The sequence below is a fragment of the Uranotaenia lowii genome, chromosome 3 (assembly GCF_029784155.1).
Source record: "Uranotaenia lowii strain MFRU-FL chromosome 3, ASM2978415v1, whole genome shotgun sequence".
Lineage (NCBI taxonomy): Eukaryota > Metazoa > Arthropoda > Insecta > Diptera > Culicidae > Uranotaenia > Uranotaenia lowii.
The window spans coordinates 211910475-211927842 of record NC_073693.1 but is presented as its reverse complement, the minus strand read 5'-3'; the positions used below and the strand labels follow the sequence as shown (position 1 = coordinate 211927842).

The 17368-nt window shown below is 39.6% G+C and overlaps 1 protein-coding gene across 9 annotated transcripts in view; it reads right to left on the bottom strand.

Moving 5' to 3' along the window:
• Positions 1 to 17368, bottom strand: part of LOC129755075 (regulating synaptic membrane exocytosis protein 2) — a 209294-nt gene that overhangs the window by 33759 nt on the left and 158167 nt on the right. For 6 of the 9 annotated variants that reach the window (XM_055751406.1, XM_055751403.1, XM_055751407.1 and 3 more), the window contains 5 exons: positions 13256 to 13622; positions 12982 to 13186; positions 9863 to 12882; positions 9624 to 9782; positions 9028 to 9187 (listed from right to left, as the gene is read on the bottom strand). In XM_055751406.1, coding sequence (XP_055607381.1) covers positions 9028 to 9187; positions 9624 to 9782; positions 9863 to 12882; positions 12982 to 13186; positions 13256 to 13622 — 3911 coding nt within the window. Of the gene's footprint in view, positions 1 to 1322; positions 1483 to 9027; positions 9188 to 9623; positions 9783 to 9862; positions 12883 to 12981; positions 13187 to 13255; positions 13623 to 17368 lie in introns of all 9 variants that reach the window. The other 3 variants (XM_055751411.1, XM_055751404.1, XM_055751405.1) reach the window with 3 other exon arrangements.

Below are 17368 nucleotides of genomic sequence, written 5' to 3'. Positions count from 1 at the left end.
AGTTATTTGTTGTGGTTCATAAGTAGACAGTTCTGTTTCTAGTTGAGATCGGTTTTTCTACTTAGGTCGTCACTTAGTTGAACTTCGATCAATGTTTTATAACAGCTTGAAAAATGGAACTGGAGTAAGATAAATAGACACCTTCGACAGACATTTTCGAGAGCAGTTTATGAGATAGTGAGCAGAGAACGGGATTTACTTCCGGTTTAAAGCAAACTTATTAGGAGACACGAGCTGGACACATGATTATCCCTAGAGTCTAGGTGGAAGCCACTTCCGGCACATTCATGTGTTCTTATGTAGCTGTTGGCTAGTGGTTTCGAGTAAATTACTCGTATTACAGGGAGATATAGAGAGGATGCAAGTTTTCTTTCGTCAGAGAGTTGTGTGAGGCTTGCTGGATAGCTCTACTAGATAGCGGTGTTGCATGCACTAAAGTGTACTGTTGGTGATGGTAATTTACAAAAACGTGTATCTTCCACTTAGTATTTATAAGTTGAACAGAAATACATGGGAATAAAATTCGACAAACTAGTATTGCTGGATGAAATGATAGATGGAATAAACCATAAGGCTTATGGGAAAACAAAGGTTTTAAATGTTATGGATGATAAATTGAACTGGGCTGAAACCATCGATGGTTCCTCAATGAAATGTCCGTTTCTGATGGCTGAGGCTTAACTTGAAAACTAGGCATGAAAATGTTGCGGTAAAAAAGATCATACGGAACCCATGTCTATTGATCTAGATTCTTTGTATTAAAGACGGTCCTACAATATGTTGATAGATATATTTTGTCAAATTTTAACATGAAATTGCAGTGGAATCTTGAATTTCTAACTTCTAACCAGCTGAAATGATCAAATGTTACTAGGCAGCTGACAGATGATATCTAGGCAATGACAGAGTGGTGACAGATTATTGATAGGTAGCACATGATTAAACATCGGTCAACAATATGGATAACAGTAGGAAGTCAACATGGTAGTCTCAAAATAGACACAGAAACAATCAAACGTCACATCTAGACAAAATTAAATTCGCTTTTGTTTTCAATTCAAGTCGGTAATTCCAAACACCAAGAGAGATCATAAGAGAGACTGGAAACACAACACCAAAGAAGATAACCGAGAGTATCCAACGGAAAGAGAGGATACCACACAGCGGCGGTGTTAGGAAGGCAACACAAAAAGGAGGCACCGCGCAAGAAAAAAGAGCAGCAAAAAAGGTAATAAAGAAAGGTAGAGACTAAACGAAAATATAGAGAATTCGAAACATAACGGAAACACAGCACGAATACAGCAAAGCCAGCGGAAACTTACGAGGAGCCCTCGGAGCTAGAGATTGAATGTAAACTTCCGGCACGATAGGCCGCCGACTGTGATGGAATCGGTGTCACTTCGACCGATCGCTGAATCGATCCGGCTGAAGATCGTTTGCGTTGCGACGTGGACGACGAGGATGATGACGATACTCCTTGGTCTGGGTGAGAGTGATACAGGCGTGTATTTACAGTTTTGTTTTTGGGTAAAAATGGTTTGGTATTCATTTAGGAAGTTTTGGTTTTGGAAAATTATCCATCAGAATCATTGCTTTGGAACAATTCAAATCTTATTGACCCGAATCATCGAATTATATTGCTGGTACAAGAAATATACACCTGGTATGTTTCTGCTGTATTGGAGGATTACGCGTGTCGTGGAAAGTGTTAAATGATTGACAGAAAAGATGGGAAATCATAAGGAACTGAAGCAGCGTGTAAATTGATTGCTTTTGGAATGAACATGTCCTAGAATTATTTTAGAAGCTCTTGTGTTGATTAAGAAAAGTAACACTAGTCAATACAAAATTTCTGAATTTAAGCACTCTTTAAAACTTTGACCTCTGAAACTCGGTGGTGCTCTCAAATTTTGCCTAGCACTTAAAAATACTTGTCTTTTTTTTTAAACGAACACAAACACACTGGATCCCAATGAAACTTGATGTTTCCTCTTTTTTACTTAACTTTTAGCGTACCACTTTCGAGGAACCCACAGAAAGGGTACTATGAATGCCGTGACCGGGATTTGATCTCATGCACGTTGGCTTAGAAGACTTGAAAGCGTAGAGAATCGCCACGGGCTGCGGCTTAAAAAAGTATGTGAAAAAAGTTGTAAGGTTTCAAAACATTAACAAACTAGTTTAAAGGAGCCCAACACTACACATGTTTAGGTATATCTTGAAGTGTTTTTTCGGGTTGAAATGTGATTGTTAAAATCTGGAATCACCATCAAATTTCAAAGATCAAAATCTCAAAAATATATAGGTATTGATATGTTATAGGTATGTAACAAATTTAGATTAAATTTTTATTAGGGACCAACAGCTATTCGAGCCTACTTCGCCATAAATATGTTTTTAAATTAGAGTAAGAAAAAATGTTAAAAAAAACTTTCTGCTTTTCAGGTTGTCAAGATTTGTGAACTTATTCACTTTTCTGTAAATTGTTTCATGCGCATTTGAAAAATTATTTCAACCTGCTACTCCTGATAAATTCATAAGATTTTGAGTATTGAATCATTAATTATTTTATGAAAGCTTGAAAGCGGGGGACTGAGATGGAGAGAGAATTCTTTGTATTTGTAATGGTAATGATCAAAATTCCACAATTACTGCACAGTTGGCAACAATTTGCAACAATTCATCTTCATTTCAGAGCAGTGGTTTCTCTCAATTTCAATACAAATTTACTCAATTTGTCGCACAATCCGCCACAATTTTAACCACAATATCTTGCGTGATTATTGGCGTATATTCTCTCTACATCTCAGTCCCCCGCTTGAAAGGACAGACAAAAAAATCTCCTGTTCTAGATTGACACTCATTGTCAGTGTTTGAATTCATCATGAATATTTTCCCCTGAAGTGACACGATATGAGCTCTCGCCCTGAGCTACCGAAAACAACGCATATACATACATTCATTCGAATGGCCTCTCTCGAGAAGAATCCGTTCTGAGAGGTACATTTAGTTTGCTGCAGAGGATGAATATCCTCTTAGAATAAATCGGTTAATTAACGTACGTGCGACTGTGAAGCAGCGTTGCCAGAACTACGGATTTCTCCGTAGATCTACGCATTTAGAGCACTTCTACGGATCTACAGATTGATGCTCCAAACAGGCTTACCGATATTCGTTTCGTTTGTTTCAAAATTTTCAATAGTTACCGAGGCAATCATAGTAACGACGCTGTTTAGCAATGGCTCGCGAACGAATCATAAAATGCATCTGAAGATTTCCGTCTCAGTGAACTGTGTTGAATGATTTTTCGTTCTGTTTGTGTTGCCTAGCGTTCCTTGTTGATTTTCTTCTCCCGATTTTCAGTCATTGTTTACTCCAGCAAACATTCGTTTCGCAACTGAATCAACTCGTTTGAGAGTTGATTCGGCGCAAAGCAAATAAACCTTACTAAGTTAGACCAAAAATCAATACTCAGACTCAGACCCTTTGGGATGCATGCTACTAGGAGCGACTTCCCGGGATCAAGACTATGACCCATATTTGCAATTAACTTCCAATTTTGGCATAAATTTGGCTTTTGGATACCTTTGCGTCCCTAGATTTAAATCGTTTTGCTTCATGAAGTATTCGTGGCGAAGCATGATTGACAGCGAATCAAGATGACGTCGAATGACTCGACGCCGCATAGCATACTCATTAATAGCGAATGATGATTGTTTGATGTTTACGGACAGTAACTCAGGAAATATCTCTAAAGAGGGGAAGAAAAACAAACTGGGTGTGCCTCGTTCGATGCTGAAAAGCATCCTTTGTAAAGAAAAATGACATTCTATGTTGAAGAGTTAAATCGTTGGTGACTATGATAGGGATGAAAAACGATTCCGATCAAAGATCCGCAACCTTGGCTCCAAATGTACGTATTTTTAGCATTTCCTGCTTATTATCTACGGGTTATTGAAAAAATTGTAGGGATTCAACGGATAAACGAATATTCCAACTGACGACCAAAAAACAAGTTTCATTTTGCCAAAATAAGTACATTTTTCGTTTTTCGTCGAATCAACGGATTTAGGCGGTTTGCAATCTGGTGACGCTGCGGCGAAGTCAGTTTCGATCGTACACTCATACGGTGTGGCGGGCTTTGGACTCATTTGGGAGCCCAACAATAGCGGTGTTAAAATTTGGTCCACTCTTGGAATGGTGTTTTGAGTGGAGCAAGAGTGTTCGATTGGATCATAGTAACGATAAACACAGGGAGCATTTTTCGTCACTCACACAACACTCAAAATTGAAATGATTACTCTACAAGTGTATCTCCCAAAGTGTACTCTGAAAGTGTACACAAAGTGCGTCCAAGAAAAATAATTGATGGTTTTGTTTGCTGTGGTTCGTTACTTGCTGTTTTTTCCGAAGGTTGATAATAAAAATATAATCAAGTCAGAACGAATGAACTTTGGTTAAGAAATTGACATTCAATGCCAAGCTTTTAAATCCTTCTCAACTATTCAGTCAAGAGCAATCTCTCTTCTATTAGGTCCACATGTGCAACTTTCGTTGCAGATCTCGTTGATTGCGCGATGATCTGCTTTTATTTTAATTATTATATAGCTTTACTCCTGTGTGTGTTGCAACACATACAATTATGAAATCCATTCGAATCGAATCGCGAAGAAAGTCTTCCTTGAAAGCAAACTTCCACTTAAAATCATTGTCTACTTTCCACAAAATGTATTATAAATTATCTTTTGTGTTTTTTCTTCTTGTCTTCGTCTTATATAAACCATGTCATCAAAAACGATATGGCATACACTCCATTTTGTCAAATTATTTAATGCATTAGCTTTATTTTTTTTCCATACTGAAGCCTCCCACTAGACTGAGTCAATTTGGAGTCATTTTCAAAGTTCTCAAACTCTGGGGTCTGAAAAGCTTCGTTTTGGTACAAAACTCATCCATGATTTTTTGCAGAATTCGAACCAAATCGAATCAGTCTAGCCCGAGGATGTAAGGTGGTTTTGCCAAAAATCTCTAACGATCTCTCTGGCGATTTGAGTTACCGCGGTGCCGATTTTTGTTAACTGGATCATAGGAATCCGAGGCATTCGATCTAGACACAGCGCTTCGTTTTGTGTGTCTTTTTTTTTCTTTTTCATAAGAATAAAGGTAATTTTTCCTCGGTCTTGTGTCATTCAGATTTGTTGCTTCTAATGAATATTTCGGTATCAAATTTTGAATACGGCGAATGCGAAAACATTACTGTTTCGATTAAAACGTATTCACAGTTTGACAGCTCCATAAACCCTCAGCAAAAATTTTATTTTGTTTTCTTTATTTCTCGAAAAACAAATATCGTTCAGTAAACCTTGTACAAGCATAATGTAGGTCTCTGGACACCCAACTGATAAATCCATTGTTTATGTATGACGCATTTGCGCTATTCAAAATTCACTTTCGATTTCGTCTTCATTAAGACGAATTATTCATCGCTTCATGTCGCTTTGCTCGTTTTTGATGCCTCAAAGCAACCTGAGCTTTCTAAAGCGGGCCATAGACTACACCACATTTGTGCAAATGCGATGAAATTCGATGACATTCTGTCGCTGTGATCACGATTTGCATCGTGTATAAGGGTATATACGGACGATAGTATTGGCGACCTCAGCCATAACCTTAAATGTTGATTTGCTGGCGGCCTCACCAGTGATGCTAGATGCATTACTAAAATCACATTTTGCCTGGTTTAAACTAATTTTTAATGTTTATGAATTGATTAATTTTTTTAACTATCAACAGCTAAACGCTTGAATTCATTACGCGGCGTCCCTAAATGGATGAAGATAAGCCATCCTTTGCTAATGAATTTTCAAGGTAAATTTTAAACATTTGAAATACATTTTAATGCACTGCTTGATACATTAAAAAAGAGTTGTTTCTTACTTCTAAACATATGCATCATTCATTGTTATCAAAAAGTATATTAATGAAAGCCCCGTTTATGTTGACTTTGAAAATAGTCGCCTACATGCTCTGATTATGTTTAACATATTCACATAATTCGCTACATCGTTTAAGCACTGGTTTTGCGATACAGACAGTTGTTATTTCGTCAGATAAATGAAGCTTTTAATTTCACATTCGAATGTAAATCCACGGGAAAGTTGCAAATTCTCAGTTCTCATAAAAAAGTTGCAATTGAAAAAATATAATCATTTTCCAAATATCAATGCACTTGGCACCCCTGAACACCCAAAAAATTCAAAACACGAACATCTGGGTATCGCTTTTCCACAGGGCGAATTTGTCGAAATACCGGAAAATCGCGTTTATCGTGCGCCCTTCTCGAAAATCGATTCTGTTCTCTCATGGATTGAGGTTAGGGCTGAGGCCTCCTGTTAAGGTGGTGTTCGTGTAGAACTGTCAATATATCCTAATTGCACTGCTTGAATGAGCGCGAAAACGGTTGGAGTAAAATCGGTCCGGATCGAAAAATTTTGTACAACCCACCCTATGTGGCATGGTGTATGGCGCTGCTTGTACAAAATCCAAGCCATTTACTCAGCCCCAGCCGGAGCGTAGATGTTTTTTTTGTTGCTGTTGCTGTTTTCGCCAGCAATCGTTTGTGTTCGCGTGAAATATGTTTGTATCGCGTGTGGGCGAGCAAAGATCAAACAATCGTCATGGAATCATCAAATTTGCCCAAGTCAATTTGTGTAGTCTATGGCCCGCTTAATACTGCATTTAGCAAGGTAAGATTCATCAACTCATATCCATGCAAATTCGATAACGGCTCCAGGCTAAAAACTGCTTTATTTCTTTTGTTTCTCAACAATTACCGTTTTTTAAAAACTTTTAACGCTACTTAGATACTATTAAAATGGGAAAATTGTTCACATTCAATCCCATTTGCGATAAGTTCTGGTGCATTGATGCTTTTACTTATCCACTCCTTATGATTTTGATTTTCAACACTCATACACAGTTCTACCATCCATTAGTCTGCAAGGTGGGATAAAAAGTCAACGATTATTTAACTGTACTGTTTTTATTAAATTTGAAAATCTATAGGAACGTCCCTGACTAGGGGCCAGCACTCTTGGAAGTCGTATGAAATTAAACTAGTTCTTATACTTTCCAAAAGAAATCTTTTGTAATCTTTCTAGTGATCGGTCAACTAAGTTATGAAAATCTGTGAAGCAGTTTCAGCTATGCATTTTTTTTTAAATTAACGAATATAAACATACGTGCATACAAAACGGGCATAGTTTAAGTTTGATTTACATTCTAATGTTAGACTAAATCTAAAACCGTATTTTTATTGACTGGTTTTAAGCGCTTAAAGTTTCGATTTTTTCACCTTCGAAAATTTGGCATCGAAATTAAAATTTCGATTTTCCCAATTTCCTACGGTCTCCCCTCAGGTAATATTTAAAATCCAAGGTCGATTTTTGATCTAAATTTTTATTTGTCTAGATAACATGTGATTTCGACGTTTAATGCATTTCTAAATCATTTGGTATCAAAATTAAAATTTAGATTTTTCTGATTTCCTTTGGTCGGGGGATCTAAGAGGCTTAGGTGATTTTCAAGAGTAAAAAAATCGAAACTTCGAGGCATCCCAAAATCAAACTCGATTGAGCTAAAATTTTGGTCAGAGTTGATTTTGGGCCAATCTTCAAAATGTATATGCTCGGGTTTCAAAACTCGATCATGAAATTTGCCCCACACACCCATTACCACCCTAATGTATATAATTATGGGTTTACGAAACCTGAGCTTAAAGTATCCTTTACTTGAGAAAATTGTTGCTACCGTTATCTAAAATGTTGTTTCTGTAAAATATCACAATAAAACCCATATATATTGAAAGTACAATTCTATAATGTAATAAAACATTAGTATAGTTCCATCGTTACTAACCTTTAACACCTTTCAAAATACAAAAAGTATGAACATCACAATGAAATATGCTACACAAAAAAAATCCTTCACCAATGACCAAAGCTGCGCTGACCGAAGAACGAATGTGGTAAAAATGGGATGATCGACGTTTCCCCCAAATGATCAGATGTTAAAACACATCATTTTGAACGCTTCTACTAAATCATGCACATTACACGCTGCTGTGAGTATAAAAATAAAGTAAGTTGAAAAAAAGGAAGTGTGTGGCGAAGTTTTCCGTTTTTTTCCGTACTGATTGTTGGTACTTCGGATATGTGGAAAACTTCACTAATTAGTGGTGTAGTGAGAAATGTTAGATTTAAAAAAGTTGGAAGAAATAAAAACGAAAGTGCTAAAAGTTTATTGAGAGCAGAATAAAATGACTGAGTCGAATGAGGTAGCTGAAAAATTTGTAAAGTTTTCTATCAGGGAAAAAGTGTTTCTGAGTAGTGGAACGAAGTTGAATATTGATGTGTAAAGTTTTAACAACAAAATCTACTCTTTGACATTCCATTCGAAAAACGTAAACAACTGGCATCTATGAAGCACCCTAGAGAGTGTTGGTTTTTGTTTTTTTTTTATAACACTCTGCCATTGTTTGAGGTCGTTCTTGAGTTAAGAAAGTCGTCGGTCGTAGCTCTAAATCTCCCCGTAACTGCACCATTCCAGTTTTTGTTTTTGTTTTCAGTTTTCCGTTCCTGCACCACGTTTGTACTCTGAATCTCTGAGATTAACGTAACCTGACCAAATCAAATAATACAGTGTGTGCAGTAAATCTCGTGTAGAGATTCTCGAAACAATGATATACAAACCAATGAAACGCTACTAGATTCAACTACCGTAACAGTACAGGATGATTGCTTGGGACGTAAAATAAACAATATGGTAACTCTACCACTAAGATATACACAGGGCGACTCGTGAAATTTAACTTCTATTGTTTCAAAAACATAGCCAACAAAATGGTGGTTGAGTAAATATTGGAACTAGATGAGAAAATCAAAATGGACGAAAAGAAAACCAAAAAAAAAAAAGAAAATCGAAGGCAAAACAGAAACAAAAATAAAGAGTTAATCTGCTGAAGCGAACCTGTCGCCATCCGCGCTTCCTTCGCCATCGCTAGACGCCGAAGACCCCCGTGAAAGACCACCGCGAACTTCCCCCGGTAACACCTCCTCGCTTCGATGCACGGTGAAGGAGTTCTTGCCACGCCTACCAAACCCCATTCGGCGCTTACGACCTTTTTCATATGTTGGATGAAATTGATTATCAAAATATGATCAGTTCCAAATGATTCATGATGGGATTGTTGTACATCGATGCGACACATGGAGAGCTCTATACACAATTCACTTTTGCTGGTAGGTAATTTGCGCATCCGCGAAACATGCTTGCGAAACCCGTTTTGCAAAAGCACAAATAACCGAATAGATTTCTTTCGTTTTTTTTTTGGTTGTTCAGTTTTTTTTTGCTAGGGAATACCTCACATTTGTACGCTAGACGCACATAATCTCACATGACATTCAAAATATGTAGTAAATTCTTCATTAACGCAAGATTAGTTATTGGTTAGAACCCATAAGAAAGGTGGGAACGGGGGAAAAAGGACCAGTAAATGATAATGAAGGTTGGAAGCAAAGGGTTTTCGGGGGGAGCGTTGGTGAAGCTTTGTCAAAGCAAGTTACCTGTTGCCGATAGTTGGGAGGTGGAGTTGCTTTTCATGCCCATTCCGGCACCGAAGCGTTCTCGGTCTCTGGTGGGGGTTTCGCTTTTTGGCGACCGCTGGTCCAGCTTGCGCCGCGAATCGAGGCTCTGTATCACGGCGGTGTCACTCAAACTACCATCTGCAATTGGATGAAGGAAGAAAACTCAATTTGAGTTAGAATACCGATCATCAAAGTCCCATTTAAGCCATCACACTCACCTATCTTATCTTCGGGCGTTCCCTCATTGTTCGAAAGACTTCGGTCCAAATCAGCCCGTTCCCGCGATTCTCGTTGCTCTCGGTCGCTCAGATCGCCACGATCCCGATCGTGATCGCTACTGTTCCGGTCCCGGTCACGCTGCCGGTACGCATCTCGCCCGCCATTGTTCCCGTACCGGCCCCGATCTCGCATATCGTAATCACTTTGGTGGTGCCGGTGTTGTTGCCGATGGCGAGCGTGGTGTTGTTGTGGTTGATCCCGATCGTCACCGCGGGACGGTTTTCGGATTTTTGTCGTGTTGGCCGCCGACGAGGACGAGGACGACGATTTCGAAACGACGGGAAAGTCACAGCCGGTTGAAGGTTTTTTCAACGAGGTGCGTTTCGGTTCGGTTTGAAGCAGAGCAATACCATTGGAGGATTTGGAACGATTGGAACAATCAGAATAATTAGCATTCCTACCACGGTGTGCAGGTGGGGGTGGAGATTTGCTGTACTCAAAGTATTCTGGCTTCTCGTTAATACTAACAGAACTATGCCTAGTTGTATCGCTTCTACTACTGGTTATGTTTTCTGACTGCTGGTGGTTGGAAATAAACTTTTTCAAATCTTCTAAGCTACTGGTTCGGCGGGTGTCATATCGCGATCTGCGTCTGCAGGAAGACTTGCCATTGAATGACGAATTCCTTCCCCTTGAAAATGGACTCTCAAACACATCGTCATCTGAACCTTCATCTTCGTCGCTTTCTTTACGACGAGACTTGGCGTAGTCCTCATCATTTGAAATAGTACTGGAGCTGCGACATTTTTGAAATAGTTCATCCGATTTCTGGTTGTACCGATACTCATCTTCCTTCCTTGGATTAATTGTCTTGAAATGACTCCTGTTATGATCGATATGTTTTAGCTTGTCTTCTTTGATAATGTAGTGTTTACGACCTTCGATGAACTCGTATTTGTCATATTGCTCTCGACCTCGCTCATTTTCACCATCACTGAAAGAACGGCTTCGGTTTAAGAACGCTGGGTTGTCCTGAAGCTTCTGCGAACTTTTGGGTTTTGGCAATCTGTCTTTTCTAACCTCTTTCGAACTTGATTTGACAGATTCTGCACTTCCGTGCATAGATGAAGTCTTAATCTTCGTTGCTTTAGTGTCCACTTTTTTAGAATCGGTTTTGGATTTTGGTCTTTCTGGTAATTTAGCTCTTGGAGCTGGACTCTTTGATTTCGTCGTTTTACCTTTGACAGAACCGGAACGATTAAGGGAAGATGTGCTCGAAGCTCGCTTTGGACTCTTCGTACCTCCCTTCTTTGCAGTTGTCGCTGAAGGCTTTGTTGTCTTAGAAGGTGCTTTTGGTTTTTTATCCTCGTCTGACTTTCTTGGAGCTACCTTATCAAGTTTGGTCTTCGTAGCAGGATCCTTGCCTTGAGGAACATCATTTTTGCCACTCGAGTCTTCAACATTCTTAACGATGTTCAAAGTCATGCTACTTTTTTCCAAACTTGATTTCGATCCAAACGAATCCAAGGGCGCGTATGCTTCATCAATTCGCTCATTATTAAACTCAAGCGAACGAGTCCGTTTTCGATAAACTTCCTGCTCGTAACTGCTAGCGAAAACATTCTTCCGAACGCTTTTCGTTTTGTACCCGATATCTGAGTCGTACTCGATATCTATAATCTGATCACTAGCAATTAACGAATGGGAACGACTTATTTGGTCCTGATTCTTGGCAAAGGCATTTCCCAGGTAAGTGTCTTTGAAGCCAATATCCGCTCGTCCGTAACTAGGAAGATCACTAGGAGACTTCAAAATTTCAACTGGTTTTCCTAAGACCAATTCCGGATCCGGCTCTAAGTCGCTTACGACGTATTCTTCGTCTTGAACATGATCAATGGTTTGTTGTTTGATACCTGACTCTTGGGAACATATCATTGCTTGACTGGAATACGGTTGGATAGCGTGTAAATCTTGGATGCTCCCAATAGATGATGTGAACTGAAGATCTGGAGCAGAAAATTGACAAACTGTTCCTGCTTGGTTGCTAGAATAGCGTATATTGCTTTCTCCCAAATTCTCCATTGAATTTCTGATACATGTAATCGTTTGGTTTTTCATTCCATTACTAGAATCGTACACATTTGATATGCAAATATTTCCAGCCTGATTGTTACCTTGTTCATAGATGACACTGTTTTGCAGGTTCTGATCAGAAAAGGAAGATTTCAAAATGATTTGGTTTGTCGGAGGCACCATACTTTCACTATTTGTAGGCAGATATCTGTTGCAAATTGAGATGGATTGATTTCGAGGAACGTACTGATCCTTCGACACTCTCCTGACTATATTCATAGTGTTCAAACTGGGCTCAGAAGTATTGGATCGAGATATGTACGATGGTCTCCGAGAACTTCTCAATCCTTGATTAGAGTATATATCCGAGCCTTGCAACGAAGTTGACATCTGGTCCGCACTATAATCCATGAAACTTTCTCTCGGTAATGAGCAAGATTTAAATTCGAATGACGAAGGCTCTGTTGATGATGCGTTAGAAAGATTCAAGGAAGTCGTCATTACATTTTCATTTCTAGGGTTCACTACGAAACTTTGGATTGTACTTTTGTCCTGATTGAGGGTTATGCATTGTTCGCTATAATATCTACTAATAGGAACTTCTGGAAGTTGATAAGCCGAGGAAGTGGAAACACCTGGGTTTGAAACAAGTGAGCTCTCTTCAGCTAAAGGAGGAATAACACCGGCAGGTGGATTCATTAGCGGTAGTACAGAACAATCATCGTCAGGAGCAGGAATGTCTTCACTGATGGGAACCAAAAGAGAGTCTTGAACGGGAAGGTGGTTTACAGGGATTACATTGGAAGGGATTTTCGGGAGTTGTGTGACTTGTTCCGACTCGCTGACTGGCGGCCCAAACGGATACTCGCTTGGAAGCGCGCACAAAGAGGTCGTGGCCCAGCCGGATGGAAGACTTCTATGCTGAAGGCGTCTTTCATGCACATTCCTTACGAACGCCAAAATGAATACCGTCAGTATCGCTATGTACATTTTGCTCGAAAAGAAAAGAAATATAAGACTAGGAACCAATAAAAATTTCTCCTACCTTATCCCCCTTGATCCCCGCGGTCGCTCCGACTGAGTTGAAAAAGCACTTGAAGTAACACTAACTACCGACTCCATATCGGAATCGCCAAAATCACCCATGAAATCCTTATCCGGAGATAACGAGTGTCTAGGTCTAATCCTACTTTCTAATGAGTGTGTCGTCAGATCACTGTCAGATAATCCGGAATAGTGCCGTTCCCACCCTGTGAATTAAGAATAGAGGAAAAAAATTAGCTCTACCAAAGGAAGTTGTTGAATCTCTCCAAGCTCACCTCCCATCCCCGTACTACGATACGTTGGCTGATGATGACCCTGGCGGCCCCGATGCCGCCCGAAGCGTCCGCCACTGCGCTCCTCGAAGTCCTGTATAAACCGCTCGCGCATTGCCGCATTTCGTGACACGTGAGGTACTTGTGGTAATTGTCGTTTCTTCGGTGAACCAGTTGGTGTCGCTGTCGCTGATCGTGATTGAAATCTTGGCGCATACTGATGTAATGGAAGAACTGGATATTCGGTATATCTATCATCTTGTGGCGATAGCGAGCCCCGCCGATCGTCGCGATAGTTTTCGCTCGGTGCAGCCGACTGGCTACGCTGATTCAGTGCCATCGTGCCGTTCCGCCGGTAGGAAGAGGTTGCCTGAAAAGTGGTAAATTTGCAGTCAGTAAAATGATTAAATGCTTTCCTACTTTGCTACATTCTGCTGATACTAGTTTGAAGTAGGTCATTGAGAACCAGTTTGATTGGCAGTCCAACTAAATATTTAAAAATCAAACTTCGTGAAACACATCAAATGACTTTCGAAATAACGTAAATTCAATTTGAGGGCCTATGGCAGGGTACCATCGTTGAACTGTTGGAGATTTACAGCCAGTCACGAAGTCATAACAGAATTTTGAAAATAACCAGCCTCGAGCACTAAGAAAAATGGTTTCCAATAACTTGGGATATTGAATTAGCGATGCCAAAGCGAGTGATGCTCGTCTTGCGTATCAAGGTCTATGAGGCGGATTCGGTTTGTGGACTGAATCCTATAGAAAAATCTTACAGGCTTGGTCGTCAAAATGTCTGTAGAATTGCTACTCATCTGTTTGATTTATTTATTCAGTTGCAGCTGATATGAAGCTGATTGCAGCGTGTTCGTTTACAGCATTTTTGTACTAAGTAAACTGAAAATCACTTTTAATGTGAAATTGCACGCTGAATCCGAAAATAAAATTAAAAAAAACCTTAGTAGAACTAATAAGCTAATAATCTATTTTAGCCTGGAAGGAGTGAGGTTTATCATGTTTAATTCTCCCTATACATATTAATATTGGTACACTGCGGTTCGTTAAATTATTCAAAAATGTAAAAATAGCCGTTAAAAAAAAACAATAACTTCTTCAATTTTCAACCGATTTTAAGAAATTACCATTTGAAATCTTTTTTTTTAATTGACATTTAAAATCCAGATAAAATCAGATTTTTAAATGTCATCATTGAGTCTCGAACTGTGGATGACACAAAGTTTTCTCTTAAAAAAATATATTTATTTATTTTTTCTATCATAAGTCCTCTAATATAAACAACATTGTTGATCGTACGCAAAATTAAAGTTCGGATAATCGATAGCAAATTTATTCACCTTAAACATGCGAAAAAGAGATTTCAAATTAATGTTATGCAATCCGCGATATAGTAGAAGTAGAAGTACTTTTCATTTTTCCAAATAAAAAAATCCTTTTTGAAGCATAACTCAAAAGCTGTTCTGTACTGTACTGTATTTTTTTAATTTTATTTTCGGGTTCCGCGCCCGATTTAACATTAAAGTTGTAGGTCGGTTAATAAAGTTCACGATTTTTTTTTAAATTTTGTAAACTAGTGTTATTGATTGGACAAGAGCGCAGTAGAGAGACTTCAAACATAACGGATCTGTGAATTCTTGCGCCACTCTGCAGATAAAGCCGAGTTGACGATTTGCTCTATTTATCACGGATGACCGATAGCTGTTGAACGTTAGCTCCGAATCAAGGATAACTGCAAGATCGTTAACTTCATAAACTCTGTTTAACAACTGATTGCCAAAGTTATAATTGTAAATAATCGGTGTTTTTTACGGTGAAAGGTTACAACAGAACATTTTGGAACACTAACCGATAGTTTGTCATATCTACACCATACACTTAAGTGATCTATTAACAATTGAAGACGAACACAATCAGCAACGCATTCAACCGGCATGAATATTCTGAGATCATTGAGAATATCCAATACAGGCTCCTTCACCTAAGCTGATCATTATCTGTTTCAGGCAGTACGATTTGTATTCTAACAGATTGCCCGATCTACCCAACATGAACCCATGTTGTTCAGACTACTTGTGCAGACAAACTAGCGATGCCTCTGTCTTGTTTCACGTTACGTCGATCCTCATTTTCAAAAACTAGAAACATAAACGATGATTTCCGTATCTCTGGAAATTTCCGTTGCTGGAAAAAGCAGTTAAAGATTCGAGCTAAAAATGATGCTGCAGCGGCAATAAATAGCAGATGGAGTTTTGTCCGGTCCCGGAGCAAATTAGTAGCTTCAGTGCACTCACTTGCAGAAAAAATGGTAACCGAGAAAATGGACCGAAAATGTTCCGCAAACAAATTGCTACACGATTGTGGAAAGTCAGCTACAGTTCCCTCGATTGCCTCGAGCCGTTCGGCAACGTTCTGGTACTAGGGGCACCAGTCAGCAGATACGTATTCAAGGGTGGAACAATGCTGCAATATAAGGCTTTTCAGGCAATTCACGTCCTTGAAGTCCTTCGCCACTATAAAAATGAAACCAAGACTTCTGGATGCTTTGTTAACTACGTAGCTAGTATGTGTCTTGAAGTAAATTCACTGACCAACGATGACGCTCAGATCGTTAACATGGTACACGCGTGCGCTAGGATCGTCTCCAAGGAAATCAAAGAATGACGCTTAGGGAAAAACTGAAGACTTCAAATTTACTACGGTGCAATGAAAGCAGTTGATGTCGCACCAACGCATGCAACGCACGATGAGGTTGAACTAATTTTGCAGAAAATTAATATCGTCGTGGTCGTTTATGGAGTAAAACACTTTAAGGTCATCAGCAAAGTTTTGGGCCGTCGAGAAGTGAAAGCACGTCGTTGAAATAGATTAAGGAAATAATCGGTCCTAAATGGCTTCTTTGAAGCGCACCGGAGAAGGCAGAGAACTGCCTGGAAAAGGTATCTCCCGTTCGTACAGTCAGTCAGTTTAAGCCCAGTCATATAACTGCGAAACCAGCCAAGTAAAGTACTACAGAACCCCATGCGTCCAAGTTTCGCTATGGCACGGCATCGATGTGGACGGCATTAGTCTGAGATCTGGCGGCAAACTTTCATGAACAAAAGAAGTGAACGTCAGCAAGTTACTTGTCCTAGAACGTTTGGGAATGAATCCGTGCTGATCAAAGGAGATGTTATTCTTACAGGTTCTTGGCTATTAAACATAAGGCTGAGATTCCACGGTAATTGTAGATAATCTTGTTTATCACATCCCGCTTCACAGAAAGCTTGTTTCAATACCATGTGCAGAGAATTATGAAGCTTCTTCGGAAATCGAGTCTTGATGAAACCTAAAAAAACGATCTACTGAACTAACTGCGAGAGTTCCACAGGGCTTTATACTCAGACCTGTGCTCTGGAATGCCATGTATAACGAGGTGTTAATGCTGAAACTACCAGCAGGCGCGCAGACAGTCGGATTTGCAAACGATATCGTGTTCAGATCACCAGGAGGAAGTAGGAGACCTTGCAACGGTGTCTGTAGGAAGGGTTGCCTTCTGGATGGAAGGAGTTAAGCTTCAGATAGCCCACCAAAAAACCGAAGTTTTACTCTTGATCAACGAAAGAGTTGTGCCGCACATGGAGATGACTGTTGGAGGACACACGACATCTTCGAAACAGCAGCCGAAATACCTCTGAGTAATGGTCGACAATCGCTTAAGTTATGGTGCGCATGTCAAATACTGTTGTGAGAGTGAATCGAATATCATCGCATCATTGGCCTGAATTATACCGAATTGCTATGGCCCAAAGAAAAGCAAGAGACGTCTCCTTGCGAGTGAAGCACTGTTGGACCTACGATACAGAGGAGCGGCCTGGAGTTTCGCTAAAGAGATAGCCATGTAAGTTTCCTATGCATACAGAACTATATCAGCAGATGCAGCTTTTATCATCGCGGGCATGATTTCCATCGACATCACTCTGGCAAGGAGTGTTACGAAACCAGAGCTTTTAGAGGAGTGCGTAAAGCTCAACGAGCAGCGTAAATGCTCAAGTGGCGGGAGCAATGGGACGCATCGTACAACGCAAGATGGATGCATAGCTATGCATCCTATATAGG